Source organism: Mycothermus thermophilus (assembly GCF_041956435.1).
Source record: "Mycothermus thermophilus strain CBS 625.91 unplaced genomic scaffold VTJ04scaffold_2, whole genome shotgun sequence".
NCBI lineage: Eukaryota > Fungi > Ascomycota > Sordariomycetes > Sordariales > Chaetomiaceae > Mycothermus > Mycothermus thermophilus.
The window spans coordinates 2971901-2992589 of NW_027191428.1; the positions used below are offsets into that span (position 1 = coordinate 2971901).

The 20689-nt window shown below is 57.4% G+C and overlaps 10 protein-coding genes across 10 annotated transcripts; 6 read left to right on the top strand and 4 right to left on the bottom strand.

The window, feature by feature from the left end:
* Positions 1–16: 16 nt before the first annotated feature.
* Positions 17–405, bottom strand: VTJ04DRAFT_3243 (uncharacterized protein; the record flags this gene model as incomplete). The annotated part of the gene is made up of 2 exons (XM_069361122.1): positions 17–123; positions 306–405. 2 exons carry the CDS (start codon positions 403–405, stop codon positions 17–19), a joined length of 207 nt encoding a protein of 68 aa, XP_069221764.1.
* A 3602-nt stretch (positions 406–4007) lies between these two features.
* VTJ04DRAFT_3244 (uncharacterized protein) lies at positions 4008–6578 on the top strand (the record flags this gene model as incomplete). The annotated part of the gene is made up of 5 exons (XM_069361123.1): positions 4008–4131; positions 4185–4736; positions 4810–4989; positions 5055–5599; positions 5670–6578. The coding sequence occupies 5 exons, from the start codon at positions 4008–4010 to the stop codon at positions 6576–6578; spliced, it is 2310 nt and encodes a 769-aa protein (XP_069221765.1).
* A 1698-nt stretch (positions 6579–8276) lies between these two features.
* On the top strand, positions 8277–9151 carry VTJ04DRAFT_3245 (uncharacterized protein; the record flags this gene model as incomplete). Its single annotated transcript, XM_069361124.1, has 3 exons — positions 8277–8702; positions 8792–8949; positions 9064–9151. 3 exons carry the CDS (start codon positions 8277–8279, stop codon positions 9149–9151), a joined length of 672 nt encoding a protein of 223 aa, XP_069221766.1.
* A 672-nt stretch (positions 9152–9823) lies between these two features.
* Positions 9824–11410, bottom strand: VTJ04DRAFT_3246 (uncharacterized protein; the record flags this gene model as incomplete). The annotated part of the gene is made up of 2 exons (XM_069361125.1): positions 9824–11253; positions 11326–11410. The coding sequence occupies 2 exons, from the start codon at positions 11408–11410 to the stop codon at positions 9824–9826; spliced, it is 1515 nt and encodes a 504-aa protein (XP_069221767.1).
* A 266-nt stretch (positions 11411–11676) lies between these two features.
* VTJ04DRAFT_3247 (uncharacterized protein) lies at positions 11677–11994 on the top strand (the record flags this gene model as incomplete). The annotated part of the gene is made up of 1 exon (XM_069361126.1): positions 11677–11994. The coding sequence occupies one exon, from the start codon at positions 11677–11679 to the stop codon at positions 11992–11994; it is 318 nt and encodes a 105-aa protein (XP_069221768.1).
* A 75-nt stretch (positions 11995–12069) lies between these two features.
* Positions 12070–12908, top strand: VTJ04DRAFT_3248 (uncharacterized protein; the record flags this gene model as incomplete). Its single annotated transcript, XM_069361127.1, has 3 exons — positions 12070–12469; positions 12552–12750; positions 12821–12908. The coding sequence occupies 3 exons, from the start codon at positions 12070–12072 to the stop codon at positions 12906–12908; spliced, it is 687 nt and encodes a 228-aa protein (XP_069221769.1).
* A 56-nt stretch (positions 12909–12964) lies between these two features.
* On the bottom strand, positions 12965–13357 carry VTJ04DRAFT_3249 (uncharacterized protein; the record flags this gene model as incomplete). The annotated part of the gene is made up of 2 exons (XM_069361128.1): positions 12965–13123; positions 13259–13357. 2 exons carry the CDS (start codon positions 13355–13357, stop codon positions 12965–12967), a joined length of 258 nt encoding a protein of 85 aa, XP_069221770.1.
* A 122-nt stretch (positions 13358–13479) lies between these two features.
* VTJ04DRAFT_3250 (uncharacterized protein) lies at positions 13480–16434 on the top strand (the record flags this gene model as incomplete). Its single annotated transcript, XM_069361130.1, has 1 exon — positions 13480–16434. The coding sequence occupies one exon, from the start codon at positions 13480–13482 to the stop codon at positions 16432–16434; it is 2955 nt and encodes a 984-aa protein (XP_069221771.1).
* A 567-nt stretch (positions 16435–17001) lies between these two features.
* On the bottom strand, positions 17002–18671 carry VTJ04DRAFT_3251 (uncharacterized protein; the record flags this gene model as incomplete). The annotated part of the gene is made up of 2 exons (XM_069361131.1): positions 17002–17163; positions 17226–18671. The coding sequence occupies 2 exons, from the start codon at positions 18669–18671 to the stop codon at positions 17002–17004; spliced, it is 1608 nt and encodes a 535-aa protein (XP_069221772.1).
* Positions 18672–19943: 1272 nt separating this feature from the next.
* On the top strand, positions 19944–20551 carry VTJ04DRAFT_3252 (uncharacterized protein; the record flags this gene model as incomplete). Its single annotated transcript, XM_069361132.1, has 2 exons — positions 19944–20112; positions 20193–20551. The coding sequence occupies 2 exons, from the start codon at positions 19944–19946 to the stop codon at positions 20549–20551; spliced, it is 528 nt and encodes a 175-aa protein (XP_069221773.1).
* Positions 20552–20689: the final 138 nt, after the last annotated feature.

Consider the following 20689-nt stretch of genomic DNA (forward strand, 5'->3'; position numbering starts at 1 on the left):
GTATGGTAAGAATGATTTAGTGGGATGGATTGCACTGGTGATGGGTGCTGGGTTCAGGTTTGGTCAGGTCTGCGACGGCGCGACGGTGGAGGGAACCGTTGTGTAGGCGCTGGCGGGAATGACCTGAAATGAAGAAACTGAGAGATTTGGGAGAAGAGAGTTGGGGCGAAAATTGGGGGGAGGGGCGCGGGTCCCGAAATTATACGTGGGGCAGGTGCTGAGGAGGGGCAGCGCTGATTTTACTGGAGCTGCCTGGGGCTTGGTTCCTGGAAAAAAAATGGGTGGGCAAAAAAAATGGTGCGCACCCAACCCAGGCAAAAGTTGGAGGGCAAAAGGCGGCTGCTGACGGCACAGGGCAGGCCAGTCCCCCCGAGGTCGATCCTGCCCTGCCTGCTCCCACCGCATTTCGGCCCCGAAAATCAGAATCACGCTCTCAGCCTCCGTCTCCTCTCTCCCCAATTTTCAACGCCTCCATCACTGTCCTCTCTGCCCTGCTATTTAGCGGTACCACCACCACCACCACCAGCACTGGAAGCTCTGCACTGCTTCACAAGCTTTGTTGGAGCATTCAGAACACATTTTGAGTCTTCCAAAACGCGTCCAGAAAGGATTCGATTCCATACCCTCCATTGCATCTCTAAGCAAGCAATTGAGTATTTGCTCTGACGGAATCCAGTGATTCTCAGGACACCATCGTCTTCTCAACACAACACCAGATCAGAGCGATTTGCGAGTGCAAGTCGGCCTCCACTCTGTGTTCGCGCTGATTTTCTGCGTCCGCCAAGCAGTGGATGGGGCGGACTGATTGGCGCCGTGCAACCTGGCCAGCAGGGCGCATTTGGGCTGCCAACGAACCACCGACCCGCTTTGGTCTGGACTGCGAAACCAACAAGCCCCAGCTCGAGCCATGCTCTCTCGCCGGAACGCCAGGACTTCCCGTCGTCTGCCCTCCATCGCTGAAGCCCAGCGCATCAACAGCGGGTTTCCCACTATCACGGCAACCCCTCGAGGCGGATCAACACCAACTATTCCCCCGGAACCACCGCCTGATGGAGTGCATCTCGAAAACAACACCATCCGCAGAATCACAAGGGTTGAGTCTGCGCTGCATACGGTGCCCCGGCATCGCGGTTCGCTGTTCGCAATTTATCCTTGAGTTTTGAAGCTACCTAACATTAGGTGACGTGAGAGGACTTGGATTCGCGGACTGAATGAAGACGACGCGAGTCTGACATGCCAACACTCCAGCGCTGGCTCTGGGGCCGGCTTCGGGTGTGACACATGGCCCTGGAATGGTCCAATAAGGGCTCGCTCAGCAAGCGGACACGCTGGATGGCAGCGCCTCGAACTGACCGGGGTGGGGGACTCCCGTCAGAGGGACCCAGGTCCAGGCCCAAGCCCTGAGACCAGGCTGATTCGGCCAGCTGGGTTGGAGCACAAACTGACAAGCCCCAAAGCCAGCCCTCAGAGAATGACCCCCTCTTCTCTTCCCTCCGCGCGGGACGATTGCGGGCACAACGTGCTGAAGCACGGGTTACGGCTTTCAGTGACTCTCGCTGTCTGACAGCGTTGAACAGAACTGCTGGGCATCCTCATTCTGAATGAGAGAGTCAATTAAGTTAAACTAGTCAAATCCAGAGCTCTCAAGCACAAAAACCCAGCCTCCGACGGAAGTGTCTGAGATCCTGGCCGTTACGATAAAGTGAACGTGCATTCGAGGCACCAGAGCTCATCAGAGATAAGACACCAGGGACAGCTCCTCGCACCCAACAGCGCACTGCGCCCAGCTGCCCACTGAGCAGCCAGCTGGCACCGGGCGAGGAACCAGGCGCCTCGCCAGCAAGCCGGATGGTGTCCCAGTTTTCAGAGAGCTGGGTCTTGAGCACTGAAGTTGGGACGCGCACTGCCAGACTCCAGGGACCAGCCCAACCATGTTGCAACTAGTTACCAACACTCCTTGATAGCATCTGCTCCCATCAGCCCGGGCACAGCGCCTTGGGTTCCAGCCGACGGGAGTGACAACCCCCTCGCCCGTTTGTCTGGCACGTTCATGGGACGTCGCCCATGCGCTAGGCATTACCGTACAGCCTTCTCCCCAACGTAGGACGGGCGCGCACCAAATGGGCTTCAGATTTGAGCTGCTCTGCTCTCAGGTAGTAATGACCAGAGGTAACCCCTCTGGGTGACTTGGTGCTTCAGAGCTCTGAACACTTGAGCTCGGCATCCCATCAGCGGCACTTCACCCCACCTTCACCAGGACCTAAGGCAAACTGAAGTCATCCATACCTAGCGATCTGCTTAGTGAACCATTCTCGGTACGAAACGGGCGAGTACAGTTCGTTCACAGTATCTTGCACGATCCTTCACAACAGGTAGCTGGCCCACATTGAGTCACGGTAGCAGTAGCTTTGTTTGTAGTCCTCCTGAAGTTCTTCATGAGCGAGCCTCTGTTTACCGCCTCCAAGCTGTCATCCGTACCTAGGTAGCCCCTCATACCTATCCAGTAACCCGGAGCCGTTGCTGTCGCGGAGCAGTCCACGGCCGCTCTGCACCTCAGCTCATAGCGAAAACCTGCTCAACTCCCGATCTTCTCTACCAGCATACCTAGGTATGCGATGGAGCATACCACAGGGCCAGACATCTATCACATGCTTGCGACTCGCATTGATGCTGGTTCATTCGGGAACTCGTTGAATTGAACAAGCAAGCAGCACAATAACCTGGACCGAGTCCAGTCCTGACATGAAAGATCCAATACGTTCTACGGACCAGCAAAGCGCCTCCGTTCTCACTGCGATACGCGCGGGTACCGGCAGCAGGCAGCCCGCGGTCGCTGTGTTTGTTGACTTTGATGCATGTTGCGACAGACAGCGCCAAACAGTGAGCGCCTCGACGAGGCAGCCCCGCAGCCAAACAGACCCGACGCGTCTTTCCCCTCGTCTGGTCTTGGCGTGCATGCTCGGACGCCGAGGTGGAGGTGGGGAGAAGGCTCGCGCGGGAAACCGCCATCTCCCGACGCCGGGCCGGCAGACACACACCGCGTGGAGCCACTGAAATGGAGCTCAGCACAGGACAGGGATTGCGAAGTCTGCGATCAGCCCCGCTTTTGCGTCAGCGATTCTAGGGTTCCTCCATCCAACCTGACCAGGCCACGAAGAAGCCCCGCGACCCCTCCATATCGTCGTCTTTCTCTTCGACCGCTGTGTCTCCCAACCGCGGGAGGCTCGGGAGTTCAGGTTGGACGACGGGACGGCTGTTACCCGATCTGCTGCAGTGAGCTCATGTTGCCCCTCCTTCAGATCCCCCCTGTTCAGGTTCCAGATGCCATGGCGCCCCGCGACACGCGACAAGACCCGGACAGAGCTGGGTGAAGCCTTGGCAGTGTTTCTGATCTGGTTTGGGATGTCATGCAACGAGATGGGATAGAAGAAGGTAGGGCAGGACGGGTCTTAAATCAGAGTTTGGGCATCAGATGCCGCGGGAAGACAGGTCACCCTTTTGGAGTCTATCGTACCTTAGGTAGCAGAGCTTAGATACCTAGGTATTCCTCCGTATCAATAACAGGTAGCTATTCGAGGGATGCTGGAAGTGTGTGGACTTAAGTAAACAAAACCAAGCACTTGTTGCCCAGAAACTCTTAGGCGCGTCCACGTCGCTCTTCTCCTCGTGTTTCCGCTGTGACTTGTGAATCCACCCGCGAACCTGGCGCTGGCGATGCCGAACTGAAGTTATCGTTTCCATCCAATCCACTATCCAGGGGCCTGGGCCGTGTCCGTCTCTTGTTCGACCAGGTCATGGTTGCCCCGCACTCAAGTTTGGTGTGTGTGGTCCTGGGCTGAGATCCATCCCCTCCTGAAACTGGAAACCTAGTCCTCCTATTTTCCAGCTCTCTTTCTCGTCCTTTCCCCTCCATCTGCTTCTTTTCCTTCCTTCTCCGACTATTCCCACAAACCAGCTTCATCACAGACCCGACCACAGAAGAATACACTAAGCAGAGCCAACGAGCCATGACCACCTTCAAACCCTTCCCGATCCTGCTCGGGTTCGTTCTCCTCTTCTGCTTTGCCAAACCCGCCCTGGCATTTGGTGCTGGCAACATCGCCAGTATCTCCAAGATCGAGGGCCAGAACTGTAAGCTACTTCCCCCATCCTGCTCATTCACATTACCTGCTAACCCCCTCCAGGGCGCCACGGTGACATCGAAGATGCCCTCCTCAAGATCATCGCGGCCCGCGCCCTCGGCGGCAAGCGCTTCGACAAGCTGAACGTCGCTCGCGTCTACTTTGGTAACTGGCTTCGCGACTACTCTCAAGCCGTCGACGTCGGCACAGTAAAGAGCGTCTCGGCCGAGGCCATCCGCCTGGCTTTGAGCATCCTTGGCTTCCTGACTTTCGGCTACGGCTCCAAGGAGTTCGAGGTCACCGCCGAGCGTCTGGGCTGCTACCGTCCCGAGGAACACATCGACAACCCCAAGAACTACGCGGATAACGTTGACGCCAGGCAGTACGACCCCCGCCTGCGCGGGCCGGTGGATGAGGAGGTCGAGCTGGCGATTGATGAGGAGACGGGCATGAAGAACTACATCGCCAACGAAAAGATCGGCATCACGACCTCGGCCCAGCTTGTCCGCGACCTCTTCACTCGCTGCATTGAACTCGGTCGGAGCTCGGCATACAATAAGGATGATTTGTACGAGGCTCTCCGTCTCCTGGGTACCGGTCTGCACTGCCTCGAGGGTACGTGTTTATGCTCCTGTCTGTTACATGGCCGTTCAGGATTCAGAGCCTAACCAATGGACATCACCTCTAGACTTCTTCGCTCACAGCAACTACACTGAGCTGGCCCTCATCGAGCTGGGCGAGCAGGATGTCTTCCCGCACGTCGGTCGCAACACCAAACTTAGGATCCCTGGTGCCCGCCGGAGTGTCTATCCCCTCGTCACCGGCACCTTTGGTGGTGTTGACTTCTTGCACTCGGTCACGGGTGAAGGTATGCCAATTTCGGCCGCTATTCCCTTCACGACTGTGGAGAATATGTCATCTAACGATCCATAGTCTCGGACAAGATGATCCAAAGCGAGCTCGAGGACCTCGAAGGCACCCTCATCAACAGCCAGAAGGCGGACACCAGCTTTCTGCGCGAGCTCCTCGACAAAATCCCCGACGGCATCCTCGGCGGCAAGTCCGATAAGCACAAGGTCGACGAGCTGCAGGAGAACGCCCAGGCGGCCCAGATGGAGAACCTGACCGTTTCGCCCAAGGAACCCGAGGAGTTGACCAACCACGTGCGCCAGGTGTTCCGCCAGATCATGCCGGCCATCGAGTTCCACGACGAGCTGCTCAAGGACCTGTCCCAGAAGATCTCGCAGGTGCCCATCCTGCCCAAGATTCTCGAGCAGCTCGAGGAGCAGCTGTCGCTCTTCGTGTTCCAGATTATCGCGCCGTTTGTCCTTCCTGTGCTGCAGCAGATCAAGAACGAGCTTGCCACCGGTGCCACCGAGATCATTGAGAGCAGCAAGAACGAGCAGCACATCGTCTTTGAGGACGACGACTGCTCCGATCCTACCCACTCCATGCTGTCCAAGGATCACTTCACCAACGTACGTTCTCTCTCTCCCACTGCCCCTCGGTACATACCTATGCTAACCTACCTTCTTTTTTCTCAATTAGATCCTGAACGAGATCGCCGGCCGCGCCGCCTCCAAGACCGTTGCCTGGATTGTGCCGCAAATCATGGAAGCCTGGGACGACGACTCGATCGACGTCGACGCGCTCCTCAACAAGATCATCTACGGTGTGCTGCACCACCCCGCCCAGCGCAACATGGGCCCCGACGGCGCCGAGGAGGGCCGCCAACTCATCTTCGAATGCGTCAAGGAGTGGTGGGAGGACATGTCGGAGCGCCAGCGCGAGGACTACCGCCGCAGGCTGAGCCGCGAGGGCGTCGAGAGCGGTGAGAACCACCGCGAGGGCGAGCACGATTCCGGCCACGGCTGCGGCGGGAAGCTCAAGATGCATAAGAACTTCAAGAACGAGGCCCCCGAGACGATGGAGGATAAAGTCGCCGGCGCCGCGGCTACAGCGATTTTCAGCGGCGTCAAGCAGAGCGTCAGCAACACCGTGCAGGGCGTGGCCCAGGGTAAGACTGCTCAGGAGAGCGCCAGCCAGGGGTTCGGCGGCTTCTTTGACAACTTCAAGAATAGCTTCAAGAGCGCGCTCAAGGAGCAGGGCGTGGGCCCCGGCGGACTTAGCTCGGTCCTGAGCGGGTTTGCGGGGAAGAAGGAGGAGCAACAGCAGAGTTATGGGTATGGCGGCAGCAGCAGTGGTGGTTATGGCGGCTCCAGCAGCAGCTATGGACGCAAGGACGATGACGACGAGAGGCCGAGCTACGGCGGTGGTTATGGCAGCGGCTACGGTGGCAGCAGCGGCGGTTACGGTGGCTATGGCCGTCGCGATGACGACGAGGAGAGGCCTAGCTACGGCGGCGGCGGTAGGTACGGACGTCGCCGTGATGATGAGGAAGAGGAAGACGAGGGCAGCCACAGCGGCTATGGTCGTCATCATGGGTATGGATATTGAGTGATCGGAGCGCGATGGATGGGGTCTACGCTGATTTAAGTGTTGAAAAGGTCATGATTATATCAATCTGCCCTTCCAAGCTCTGGGCTAAATCCAATTTCGTTGCTTTCAGATTGGAACGCCGGGAAAAAGTCCTTGGCCTGCTTGCTGTTTCGATCATGGGAATATCCAATGCTAAGCCCCTCCCGCCATGGTTGTGTCACAACACCTACCCGTCCTCAAAATAAGTCGCACCTCTACTAGTAAGGCGAGGTGTAAGTGATGTCAACCATACGAAAATCCTGGTTACGAACGATGTCGTGATCACTCATGCAATCCCTCCATCCAACATTATCACGATGATCGGCAACAAGCGACCCCAGGTTTTGATTCTTGTCTATGCTCACTCATCCGGCCTGGAAAGCATCGGAATCGCAGGTCTCAATGTGAGTGAAGCATTTTGGAAGAAGTAATATGCACGTGGGACACTGTTTAGGCTGGCAGCGGTTACTGGGTCCCAGATAGATTAAATCCCGGGGATAATATACACCGCCGATGAAAGAAATGCAGAGACTGGTAATATTTTCCAGATATGCTGATTTTGACGGATTCAATCACTATTATCAGTTAACTCTTCTAAACTTTGTCCTACCTTTCTCTCTCCCTTTTTGTTGTCTTTCCGTCCGCCCCTTGCCGGTCTTCCCGGAGTTTCGTTGTTTAGTGGTATAAACCTCCGTACCTACATACATGGTAGGCAGCCTAATGTAGGTACCTCTCCCCTCGGCCGGCAGATCTGCGCCGAGATGCGGAGAGCCCCCCGGCCAAGCCCAATCTCATGCCGTCCCGGTCCGGTGAATGTGAACCCCCCCTTGCCGCCCCCGGATATGAGTCTCCCGTTCCACGCGTACCACATACGGCTTCGGAGCGGTACCGCCGGCCGGCGCCACATGGTTTGCTTTCATGACATCAAGTTTGGGAATAGGAGTGAAGCGTCAGGACTTGGGAAGCGAGAGTTCACCGGTTCAACCAGCGCGGTACCTGAGTAGAGTTGTGTAGAAAACAATGACGTAGTATATTTCTCCCGGCAGTTGTTGTTTTGTATCCTGCGCACCTCTCTCATTCCTCGACCGTCCGGAGTCATCCGAATGGCGGCACCCCCTCCCTCCCCTTTTCACTCATGTATATTACCCGCGCGGCTCATCGGATGGGCTTCTCCCTCTCGGAAATGATGCCGAGCATGACAGACAGCCTTTTTCAATTTGGGTATTCCTGGGGGGAAACAACCCCATTAGTAGCTACATGGCATCTCATCCGCCCGGCACCAGCTTCCCCGCGAATCATTGAGTCTCAAAGAATAGAACTCGTCCTCGTGTGCATGGAAATTGGCCTGGCTGCGCGCTCAATATGCGCGTTCCCTCCCCCAATCTCCGCTCCCGTCGCATAATGGTGCGGTAATGGGGACCTGATCAGCACGTTGAGGGTCCGGTTGTCGGGTTACGGTGCCGTTCTTGGTGGTGGTGGTATAGACAGAGGTGTATATATATGTCGAGGAAACCCCCCTAGTCCCCTGTGGTTCCTGGTTTGGAGTCGATGGTGTGCTCGTTCCAGATATCACCACAGTCAGGGTCATCCAATCTCCCGTTCGTTTGGGAGTAGTACCAGCAGCAGCATCCCTCCAGACTTGCTTTCTCTCTGACTTATACATCCCGAAAGCCCATCATGCAGCTCCCCCTGACCACGCTCCTCACCCTCCTCCCCGCCCTCGCGGCGGCCCAGTCCGGCAGCGGCCGCACCACGCGCTACTGGGACTGCTGCAAGCCGTCGTGCGCGTGGCCCGGCAAGGGCCCGGCGCCCGTGCGGACGTGCGACCGGTGGGACAACCCGCTGTTCGACGGCGGCAACACGCGCAGCGGGTGCGACGCGGGCGGCGGCGCCTACATGTGCTCGGACCAGAGCCCGTGGGCGGTCAGCGACGACCTGGCGTATGGCTGGGCGGCCGTCAACATTGCCGGCTCCAACGAGATGCAGTGGTGCTGCGCCTGCTACGAGCTGACCTTCACCAGCGGGCCGGTGGCGGGCAAGAGGATGATTGTGCAGGCGAGCAACACGGGAGGCGATTTGGGGAACAACCACTTTGATATTGCTGTACGTCACATCCATTCTTGTTCTTCTCCTCCTCCGTACATGCCATGCCATTAGAAGTGTACTGACAGCTTGATCTTACCTCTCTCCAGATGCCCGGCGGTGGCGTCGGTATCTTCAACGCCTGCACCGACCAGTACGGCGCGCCCCCCAACGGCTGGGGCCAGCGCTACGGCGGCATCAGCCAACGCCACGAGTGCGACGCCTTCCCCGAGAAGCTCAAGCCCGGCTGCTACTGGCGCTTCGACTGGTGCGTTTCCCTCTTTCCTCTCTCACTGTCTTTGCTCCCTGGACAGGGCAGACGATGGGAAGAAGTTGTTTTCCCCTTGAGTGCTAACTAACTCCCTTTTCTCACCTTCGATAGGTTCCTCAACGCCGACAACCCGAGCGTCAACTGGCGGCAGGTCAGCTGCCCGGCCGAGATTGTGGCCAAGAGCGGCTGCTCGCGTTAAAACAGACAGCACCTCAGTCACGTCCCTCCTCCTGTTCACGAAGGAGGCGGCGAAGGGTCGAGGAACTCCATCCACCCTTTCGCTGTTCGAGGGCCTCTCGTCTTACTCGTTGGGGGCTATCTTATTTAAATTCATGGGAAAATTCACTGGCTGCCATGATCAGGGGCCGTGACCGATGAGGAAAATGCGGAACCGTCTATAGGAAATGCGGGTGTGTGTTATGTACATATATGGCTTGTCCGGCTTACTCCGTTGAATTCACTCTTGTAAAGCCGCCATCTGACGGGTCGTACAAGTTTGGGGAACGCCTCGTACGGCCTGACGTTGCCTGGGTTGCATGAAAGGGCTCTATTCCTCGTTGACTCTAAATACCTGATTCCATGCCTTGTCTCTCTGTGCGAATATATCCCGGTCTTCATTACCTATGTATCCTGTACATGCGACCATGCCCGTTGACGTCCGTGTCCTGTGGTCTCCGTATCCAACGCCTCTCAACGCCATCCATGTGGGTATCTATCTCTTTCTAGGCCAGAGCCAGCCTTCCTGATGCTGAACCAGTCCCAGGCCATCCAACGCCAGAAGTCAAAACCAAAACAACCATCAAAACGAAAGGGAGAGACGAGAAAGTGACAAGAATATCACCAAAACGACCAGAACAGCATTGACACCAAGCTAAGTCCCATCCCTCCCAGACGGCGAGTTCACGTTGCTTGCATGCGCCAGCAGAAACTTGCAACACGTCAGAGTGAACTTGCAAGCTTTAGTCCAAGCCTCATCCTGAGACACGCCAAGTCGAATGCTGACGCCATGGATGCGGTCGCCCTCGATCACGTACGGCAAGCTCAGCGGAGCCCCGCTGGCTGACGTCTGGGCATGGACGTGAGCGCCCAGCTGCCGGACCAGCTCCAGGAACGCCGTCATTCCGGCGTCAAACTTGCGGTGCATGAAGGAGGTAAGGCCGAGCGGTGCGTCGCCGGACGAGAACAGATCCAGCACGTGGCGCTTTGGCGGAGGCGGGGGAGCGCTTCGGGAACCCGGAGCAACCAGGCGGCTTGAGGAGGCCGGCGAGGCCGTGTCATAGCGGATGATACGCGAGGTGGAGCCCATGGGCTGGGGCTCGTAGCCGTCGAAGCGATATCCGAGACGGTCGGCGACGGTGACGAGGAGAAGCAGGGCGTGGCCCCATGCGGCGTTGATCTCGGGCCAGTCGACAGGCTTACTGGACAGGCGGCCGAGGCGAAGGCCGTTGATGGTGGCGAAGGTGCCGTCGTGGCTGATGCAAAAGGTGTCGTTGTAGACATTGGTGCGCTGGAGTTTCTCGAGCTGGCGCGAGTCATGGTCAAACTTGGCGTTGATACTGTCGCGCTGGTTCTGAAAGTCGGCGAGGCGGCTAGCAAAGGCGTTGCGGTCCCGCCAGAAAGCCTCCTCTTCTGCGTCTAGTTGACGGGACTCTTCTTCCAGAGCGCGCAACTCGGCGTCGAGTGCCTCTTTCTCGCGTTCTAGTTCGACCATCTCCTTGCGAGCGGCCTCCTCGGCTTCCCGGGCCTTGCGCAGGGACTCCTCGCGGGCGCGAAGCTCTTCGTCTGTTGGGGCATTGGCCTGCATTTCCTTTAGGAATGCCACATAGGCGTCGCGTTCGCGCGCTGTGGCGTCAAGCTTTTGCTGAAGTTCTTCCAACAAGCTTTCGGTGCACTCGACGCAAACCGGGTGGTCGATGTCGGAGCGTGCCGAGAGGATCTCAAAGAGCTTCGTGACGCGCTCCATCTCATGGGATTTGGCAGGGTCATCGTCATTATCAGGGGCTGTCCCCGGGGAAGATGCCGATTGCGCAGAAGAGGCATTGGGCTGCTGTTGGCTAGAGCGATAGAGGGTCGAGCTCGCGGGATGGATCTGAGACTCGGTCAAGAAGATAAACGACATGGCCGAGGTGTCGCGGGGATGGCCCCGGGTGTCGAGGCCGCGAGAGGCACCAGCATGGCGCTTGAAGATGGGTTGCGAGGCATTGCTGACGGCTTGGTCATAGGTAGTTTTGCGTGCAGGGTCGACGAGTTGGGAGGTTCGGGAGGCGGTGGGTTTCCCAGGTTCTTGCTGGGCGTGTGTCGCTGCGATGAAGCTGAGTTAACAATTGCGTCTCGAAGAATCAAGGTGATATCTGGACCTAGAGAGCAACGCACCGATGAGGAGGTCATAGGCAGCCGGGTTTAGGTCCTCCAGCGAGCTGTCCAGCCGGAGAGGGGTGCGGCATTTCTGGCAATACATGGTGATGAGCGAACATGCCAGAAGATGGCGGTGCGAGGCGTTTATGTGGTAGCGGAGTGGTGTTGGAGGCTGAGTTCCATCACCAGCAGTGGGGGGCCAAGTTGACAGTGTTGGACAGTGGGTGTGAAGCTGATGCCAGGTGAAACTTGGGGAACAACGTCACCACCCGGGACCCCTGCACCTGCGGGAACCCAGGCCGCGCACTGGACCCACTTTTTGCTTTCCCAGGCTGCGGTTTCCCCCAGTCATGTGCTTGATCGCGCCGCATGCGACGACGACGCCATCAGCGGGAGCCGGAGACAACCCAGGGAACCCCAACCCCGTTTCATCAGTGGAACTGGAAGCCCAGTGTTCCGTCGGTTCCTGAACTTCGTCATCCATCATCCAACCACCCCAACAAAACATCACCACCCGATTGTCTATATATTCCCACGCAACCGCAAAACGAGCGTGCCCTTCTCACAGCTTTTCAGCCCCTGCCTTTGAGTCTCAGTCCGCTAGCAGACAACTCAACCATCCCATTCTCGACTCCGCTGCGCTGCTTGCCTTGCCCGTCCTTCTCCGTCCTCCCCGACTCCGGCTGAACACCCCTCTTCCACCCCTCCGGCCTCGACACCTCGCCTGTGCAACCGCCGCAATCTCCCCGTCCGTCCTCCATCATGGCCAACCCTCTCGATACCGACGCCGGCACCGAGCTCTTCAAGCACTATGAGACGGAATACCAGCTGGTCCAGGCCGATCTGGTGCAGAAGCTCGACCAGATCGCCGAGCTGTCGGGCGAGCCGCGCAAGGCTGCCCTGAGCGCCGCCGAGCGAGCCCTCGAGGAGACCACCGAGCTGCTCGACCAGATGCAGATGGAGAAGCAGAACGTCCCCTCCGCCCACCGAGCCGCCATCAACCGCCGCCTGCGCGACTACAAGTCCGACATTGACGCCTATCGCCGCAAGCTGCGCTCCCTTGCCGATGACCGCGCTGCGCTCTTTGGTAGCCGCTACACCGATGATCCGGGCGCCTCGTCCCGGGACCCCCACTTTGAGCAGAGGCAGCAGCTGCTCGCTGGTGAGCAATACCCGTCGTGTCATGTGCTTTGGTTAATTTAGACGGAGACGTAGTTGCTGACGCGGTCTCGCCTCCATTTCAGGCACCGAACGTCTTGACCGCAGCACGCAGCGCCTCAAGGCCAGCCAGGCCTTGGCCAATGAGACCGAGGCTATCGGCGCAAACACGCTGGCCCAGTTGCAGCAGCAGCGCGAGACCATCCTCCACACCACTCAGGTCCTCTATGAGAGCGAGGGCTACGTTGACCGCAGCATCAAGAGCCTCAAGGGCATCGCTCGTAGGTATGACGTTTCTTGAGTCCAAGATATTTTTCGTCTTGCTCCGCAATGCTGACTAGGCTACTTTACGTAGAATGGCTACGAATCGTATAATCACCATCGCCATCATCACTGTCCTGGTGTTGCTCATCATCGCTGTCATTTTCAGCAAGTTCCGGTGATTCATAGTCGTCCTGGGTCATGTGGAATCGGGTTAGTTCGGGCTAGGTAGAGGGAGTTATCGGGCGTTTTTGGATTTCTCAGGGTTCATTCTGAAGTACTGTGAGCATCCATCATGAGGTGCTTCGGTCGGTATGTGTCTCGGCAAGGGATTCTTGTACACGGGCGGTTTTGGGGCAAGCGGTTGCGTGTGTGTTATTGTGGCAAGATGCCATTTCTCTTAGGCACCTTACAGACAATGTCAGTTTCATGGGAATTTCATGCTCATTCTCCCTAGTTTTCCGTCTTAATTCTCTGTGGAGTGCTTCATATGAGTCCTTGGGCCATGTGAAGACGGGGGTATGCTCCTTACAAGGCCGGTTGGTAACATTACATTGTTACGCGCGGGCATGACCCACTGTGTCAGACTCAGAGCTGCACTGTAGCAACCAACTGAACAATCATCGGCCATTTACGCGATGCACGCGAGTCGAGGCTCAACGTCGCCTGCTCGCGTCGCCAATTCCGCCACCCACCATTCATTTCCATATCGCAAACTCCTCCGTGCAACCATGCCCCCTCCACACCGCGACCATGGCAGAACGCCCGACTAAGCGACCCCGACTCGGCGGCCCAACCTCCCTCCAGGAAGAAGAGGAAGACCCCGAAGCCGACGAACTCCTCGAACAGCCCGATGTTGTCAACGCTCGCCGCGATCCCAACGCCCGCCTCGAGCGCGGCCGCGCACGCGCAGCCTTCAAGCTCAAGTCGGCGTTTGAGCGCATTTTTGCCAAGTACGAGCGCGACTTTACGGGGGTGGCGGACGAGATTGATCTGAGGACGGGGAGGATCGTGGTGGATAATGGACATGTGCGGGGGATGGGGGAGGTGCAGCTGGGTGGGGAGGATGATGAGGATGAGGATGGTGATGAGGGCGAGGAGGAGGTTGACGGCGAGCTAGAGGAGGAGGAAGACGTCCATGATGATGCTTTGGCGGGCACGGATGGGGAGGGGACTGCCAGAAGCAACAGCTTCAAGGAGATGCTGGGTCCAATTGGGCAGGCCGGACATGTACAAATGCAGGCCGCGCCACAGCCTCCCCTCTTCTTTCCTGTATGGCCTGGTGCCGGCGCAGGGCCTTTTCCAGGTGCTCTCCCGCTTGCATTCCCCGGTTTCATGTACCCGGGCGCTCCGATGGCGCCAGGTCTGGGCTTGCCGATGATGCCTTACGGTCCTCCTCCTCAACTACCGACGACAGACCCCCTATGGAAGGCGCCAGATCTTCCAGCGCCGTCACCATATGGTGGGAATGCGTCGCTGATGACTGGCGGACAAGGGAGAACGGTTGCGTCGGTCAAGAAAAAGGTTGCCCGGCTGTCACTCAGTGTGGCCCGGGAACAAGAAGGTCCGGAGGATGATGACACCCTTCTCGATGCTCCCGCGCCGGCTGTGAAGCAAAAGATTTTGCCTCCACACCCCATTCCGCAGGAAAAGGGATCGACGAAGAAGACGCCGAAGGCACCAGGGAGAAAACGGACCCAACCGCCTAAAACCCCGAGACAGGAGGAAGTTCCCGCGGTTACCAGGGCGGATGAGGGTAAAGAAATCCTATCCCGGAAGAATCCCACCAACGAGACGGGCGCGGCTCAAGGGGTGCCAACACCGCCAGAAACAAGCGAGGATCCTGCCTCAAGCCCGCCTCCTCGCCAGGGCGTGGAGGAAGACGACGACGATGCCGATAAGCCGGCCGAGGAAAGAAGGGCTACACCAGTCAACGACGTCGTTGCCGCCGAGCAGGAGTCTCAGCTTGATCCAAGCGATCCGGACGTCTATCTCAGTTTTTCCGGAGACGAGGCAACTTTCTGCAGGAAACCTCGAAATCAGCTTCTGCAGGTCGAGATACCTGTGATGGAACCCATGAGCTTTTCGTACGAGCTGGTTTCATCCGAAGAAGACGACAAAGAAGACTCGCTGGTGGTTGAAAGGACTGAAAAAGATCAGCCCTCCTCCCAGATTCCTGCTGCTGTACCAGAAGAACAGAGCACGGCGACACCTGGTGATGGACCTAAAGTTTCGAAGCCAACGACCGAGAATTTCTCACGGAACGTCATCGATCCAGCATATGCATTCTCGGACGAAGACGAGCCATCTCTTCCAAGGTGGAAGGTTGATCAACGAAAGCCAAGGGAGAGGAAGTCCAGCAAAAGAAGCGCGTCACAGCCTTCAGTTCTGCGTGAGATATCGCAGAATGTCAGTCCTGGGCCAACGGACGGTTCCAAAAAGGCGAAGAAGTCTGTGCAGAAGTCGGATAAACCGGCGGCAAAACAGACAGAGCCACCTCCAGCAAGCCCCCAACTGGGCGAGGCTGGGGATTCAAATATCGACCACACTGCATCATCTAAAAAAGGTAGACGTCGACGACAATCTCTCAGGACCAACGTGGGAGAATTTACACATGACGGCGAAGCATCGAAGAATGACGAGACTCCGGTACAGCAGCCACTTTCGTCCAAGTTGCCCCAGAGGTCGGCAGAGGAGACATCAACAAGCAATGTCCAGACACCAGATGCGCAATTACCAACGTCCATCGCTCGTCGACGCCGGTCCAAATCTCAGCTCCGCGATACCCCCTCCAAGACTCCTCGGCCCAGGGGGCTCAGTCTACGCGCGAGCACATCCCTGAGGCGTGCTGCGCTCCAGGAGGAGATACCCGAGACGTCTCCCCAGGTTCAAACCACCACGCCCATCCCGGCAAGGACGATGATGGCTGCGTCAAGTCCTCTGATCTTGGAATCCGACATTACCCCAGTTCACCAAGAGGACAAGCCAGCCGAGGATGATATCTCCATCTCTCTTGGCCGTGAGCCCTCTCCAACGCTGACTGACCCGACCTCGAAACCTGACACCGTGCCACCTCCCGAACCCCCAGCATCCATGGAACCCCAACCGGCCGGACCTAGCACGCCAGTCCGCCGCAAACGAGAACGCGGTCCTGGTTCTAAGAAACACACCCATCCCACCTCAGGGGCATCTAAACGGAGTAGAACAGTTTCCGCAGCGCGCGCACCATCAACCGCAGCAAGATCAGCAGCGAAACCAGCCCCTTCCACCACCGCGGCCACAACAACGGCAACTACTACCAACAAGACCAAACGCCAAAGCATCCTCTCCCTCCTCCACCACGACAACAACGAAGACGAAGACGAAGATGAACTCCTCCTCACCCCGGTCCGCCCCCGTTCCATCGCCACAGGCAACACCGCGTCCATCCGCTCGACGCCCGCCTTTCGGCACGTCCGTCTCGCGCTACTGCGCACGGCGGATGACGGCGGCAGCCGTAGCCCTACAGGATTACGCAGGGACAATGCCCTGCCGCAGACGCCGTCTGGTCGGAAACGAAAACTAGCCGCCACGGCAGCAGGAGTAGGTGGGGCGGGAGTTGATCAAGAGGAGGATTTGATGCTTGTGCAGACCCCCGGCGGTACGATGCGCAGGTGCGGGGAGGACGGGTTTAGGTGCGAAAGGGAGTTTTGTTTTCGGTGTTTGTGATGATGGTGGCTCTTGGTTATTAGGGACATGATTGCGGGGGGGATGGAGGCGCTCGAACTGCTTGGAAGTTAGATACCCTGAGACTCACGCATCAGCTTGATGAATTCTTTAATCACTGAACCAATCAACCAAATTGAAAACAAGCATTTGTTTACTTTGTGACACACCCTTCTTGAGATGGCAAGTCCGACTTTCGGGCCCGAGATGTGCAGTGGACAAGCCCATGTCCGGAGATGCCTACCTACGACGAAGGCCTCCGACTCCCGGTTCCTGGGGCTGGGCCGGGCTCCACTCCTTTTCCGGAATTTCCGTTCCAGTGAGCATAGGTACGTCGAAAGCCCATCCTTCAAGGCCAGAATATGCTCCTGACATTCTCAATCATCATAGGATATTATTACGGAGTAAAGGCAGCTATAGAGAAACGTCTGCTTGACACTCAGGGTATATTCATTCATCCATTTCTCGTTATTGCCAGGTACATACATTGCATTACTTGCGTTTTTCTATGTGTATCAAGCGCATTACATACAAGACAAAGATTAACTCAATTGCCGACGGCGCCGGCGATTACACCTGGCCCCTCGCGAGGTAGTACTCTGAGGAGATGTGGATGATGTCGGAGAGGCAGAGCCAGCTGTTGTTGTTGATGGTGATGTAGCAGTGGTGGACGAGGAAAGAGGTTGCGACGTGCTGGGGACCGCTGATGTTTCCGAGGGAGGGGTCTCCGGGCTGGACGGCGCAGTACTGCTGGAGACTACAGATGTTTCTTCTTCTTCCTCCTCTAACGGGACCGTCGTCGAGCTGGACGCCGCAGTGCTAGTGACTGTCGCCGTCTCCTCCGGGGGAGAGGTCTTGAGGCTGGACGGCGCGGTGCTGGAGAGTGTGTATGTTTCTTCCTCTTCCTCTTCCTCTCTCAAATACTCCTCCGGATACTCGCCACCGCCAATGTTGCAATAGGGTATCAGGCGCCTGACTGCGTTCACCAGATTCGCCAGATCCGACATAAAGCTAAGCTGGTTCGAATCCCTCATGCTCGCGCATACCTGCTGGAGGGTCGAAACCGCCGAGGCGACTCTCTCATCTTCGGCTTGGAGAGCGGCTACATCGAACGAAGCCATTTCGTCGCAGGCGTTCCTGGTCGCATCCGCGGCGCCAGCCTCGTACGGCAAGATGCGTACGAACTCAGAGCAGGGGTTCGAAGGGCCGTCCCGGCGGGCGAGGGCGCGGACGGTGGCGGTCATGTCGGGCTCCGCTGGTTCTGTGGAGATGGCGCGCTTCTGAGGAACATACGGGCAGTTGTGCTCGGCGATGGCGTCGGCGATGGTGTCTGTTAACAGGAGGCCGGCCCCGAGTCCTGTCACGATGTTGCACGCCGTCACGTACGCCAGAGGCAGGGCGACGGCGAGCGGAACCTCGGCCGGAGCCGCGGCGATGATGGCCGCCCCGAGTGCCAGAGCGTGGATGGTGGAGATGACGGTGGAAGCGGCGTTATATTTGGTTCCGAGGGCACCCGAAGATGGATCGACAATGGCGGCAGCGACGGCATCGATGCTCTGCAGCAGCGAGATAGTAAGAGATCTAAGGTTCGTGATGGCGCAAAGCGAGCTGGCCCAAGTGTTCAGCAGACCCAGGGCCGACGCGGCGGTAGAGGCGGCCCGGGCGGCCTTGCAGAGCGGCGACAAGACTATCTTGCAGTCGTACTGCCCGGTAAACTCGTTGAAATAGATCTGCTCATACGGCTCCGAGCATCCAATGCACAAAGGCAGCTGCCAGCGTCGGTGCCAATTCTCACAAGTGGATACCTCGAATGACGCGGGTATGAAGCCATCAGGACAGTCGCAACAAGTAGCGTAGTACTCAGCATAGGCCCATCTGCAACCAGAAATCGGGATATGGCAGAAGCCGATACCCGCATCCACAGACTCCCCAGTGATGCTAGTGAGGACCTGGTGGCTAGGACAGTCCAAAGAGCTGACGGCATCGAGGCAAGGATTTGCCCAGTGTCGACATATGCCGTTATTGTTATCGCTAAACCACGAAACGCTGGTCCCGTCGAGGCAGGCCCCGGTACAGCAGTGCACTGCCTGGCCGCGGATGCGTTCGGCCGGGCTGCAGTTTATCGGGTCTCGGTATGTAATCCAGGCGGTAGTGCGCCCTGCGAAGAGGCAGGCGAGGAGGGTGGTGACGAGCGCTGGCCGGCGGGTGTGCGGCGTGAGCCGGAACCATGAGGTCGACATCTTCAAACGAACCCTCGAAGCATAGAACGTACATACAAAGCTGCCTAGATTCAACAATGGAAATGGATGTTGGGCGGGAAGGGTAATGGATACTCCGTACATAGGTAGTAGTGCCCTTATACAACTTATCCTGCTGTTGTCCCTTGAGGCTCTGCTCAACTCCCGTCTGTTGGGGATATCTTCGCCGCCTGCTGTGATCCAGCGCTTGGCATCAATAGTGTCACAGCTTTGCTGCAACGGCTGCTAACCGAGATGGATAGGCCTGTGTAGCTAGCTAGCTAGTTTGGGTAGAAAACATCATCGATATTTCCATACACGTCTAAGTGCTGGTGCTCTGTCGTGCACTCTTCCCGCCACCACCTATCACCGCATTACCTCTCTGGTGGTCAACCCACCAGAGAGATACACAGCAATCATGCACAAGATAGCGACGTGTGTCCGGAGGAGGTGGCTCGGGTTAAGCTCCTGGAGTTTGACGTAACGAAAATCAGGGGTATATGATACCTGGCCTACATCAGGTACCTACCTGACCTTGAAGTACTTGAGTTTTGGAGTACAGGACTTACAACGTATAGGACTACTAGCTACTTAGCCACCTGGGGTGGTGAAGTTGTGTAAGTCATGGTCTGTACACAGTAAATACCTAGTCCTGGAATCCCAAGATATGCCAAAAAAAATTGCTGTGGCATAAAAAACATACAGCACCCGGCATTCGCTGGTCGTCACCGACCCAACTACTACTCGGGCCCTCACAAGCTTAACTAGGGGAGAGCGGACGGGATCCCGTGCTTTCTTGTGGGTATGGCCGTATGTACAAGCCATGTCCGAAACAGATGTTTTTGAACCCCAAAGTCTGGACTTGGGAGGTTGGCGTGGAACATCGAACTGTGCCAAGTTTGGGTGACACTGTGCTGACCGGAGCTTCGAGAGTTCTCATGGATGCCAAGCATCAAATTGCACCACCCAACAACAAACCACCAAAGCATAAGCAACGACAACGACGAACCTCCTCCTCAACGACCCAACAGTCTCCTTGTAGAGTTACGACCCAATCGAACGGATACCACTCAAGCCTCATCGGATGGTCAACTAAATCAACCCAATTCCGCCTGCATTCCCCAAACGAACCCGAACATCACAAAGCCTCGGACTCGAACCACTTGCCGGAGAAGGATCCAGGAGGCAGAGTTAAAACGCTGGACCACTAGGAACGGGCGCAGGTGGACAGACGAAAAGAAGGAAGTGTACTGGAAGTATACCACACAGCCCACCATGACGACAGCACAACCCACCAGCTCAGACTCCTCAACACCGGGGACAACAACACCCGCCCTGCCCATGCCCTCACGAAATCCCCTCCCTCTATCCGCCTCCCAAGAAGCCCAGGTCCGGGATCTCTACTACGCGCGCGTACGAAACAAGTGCAGGGCCGAAATCAAAGGTTCGTACCTCCCTACCAACCAACCCCTCTGCTCCCCAACCCGGGCATGTCCACTAACACCAATCCCCTCCCCGCACCAGCCTTCGCCGACTGCGCTAAGCTACACACCTTCACCGCCTCCTTCGTTTGCAAAGAACCCCTCCACCTCATGAACAGCTGCATGAAAGCCCACGCGACACAGGCCGAGCAGGACGCGGCCCGCGAGGAGTGGTTCGCGCGGCGGCAAGAGCGGGCGCGCGAGAAGCAGCGCAAGGCCCTGCGCAAGGCGGAACAGGAGGCGTTTATGCGCGAGTGGTGGGGGCTGCCAGAGAAGGATCGCGAGGAGGCCAGGAGGGAGATGGAGAAGTTGGCGAGGGGGGAGAGGGTAGCCGGCGTGAGGAGGAGAAGTGGGCAGGAGGGGATAGGAGCTGGGGAAGGCGGGGAGGGGGCGGGGAGGTGATGATGATATGATCAGGTTTTATATTGAGGGGATTGGGAGGAGGGTTACGATGGTGTATGAATAGACTTAATGTATCTCAAAGACGGGAGGCGGAGTCGGGGTTGATGATGCTCTGTACATTAACTATATGACGATATA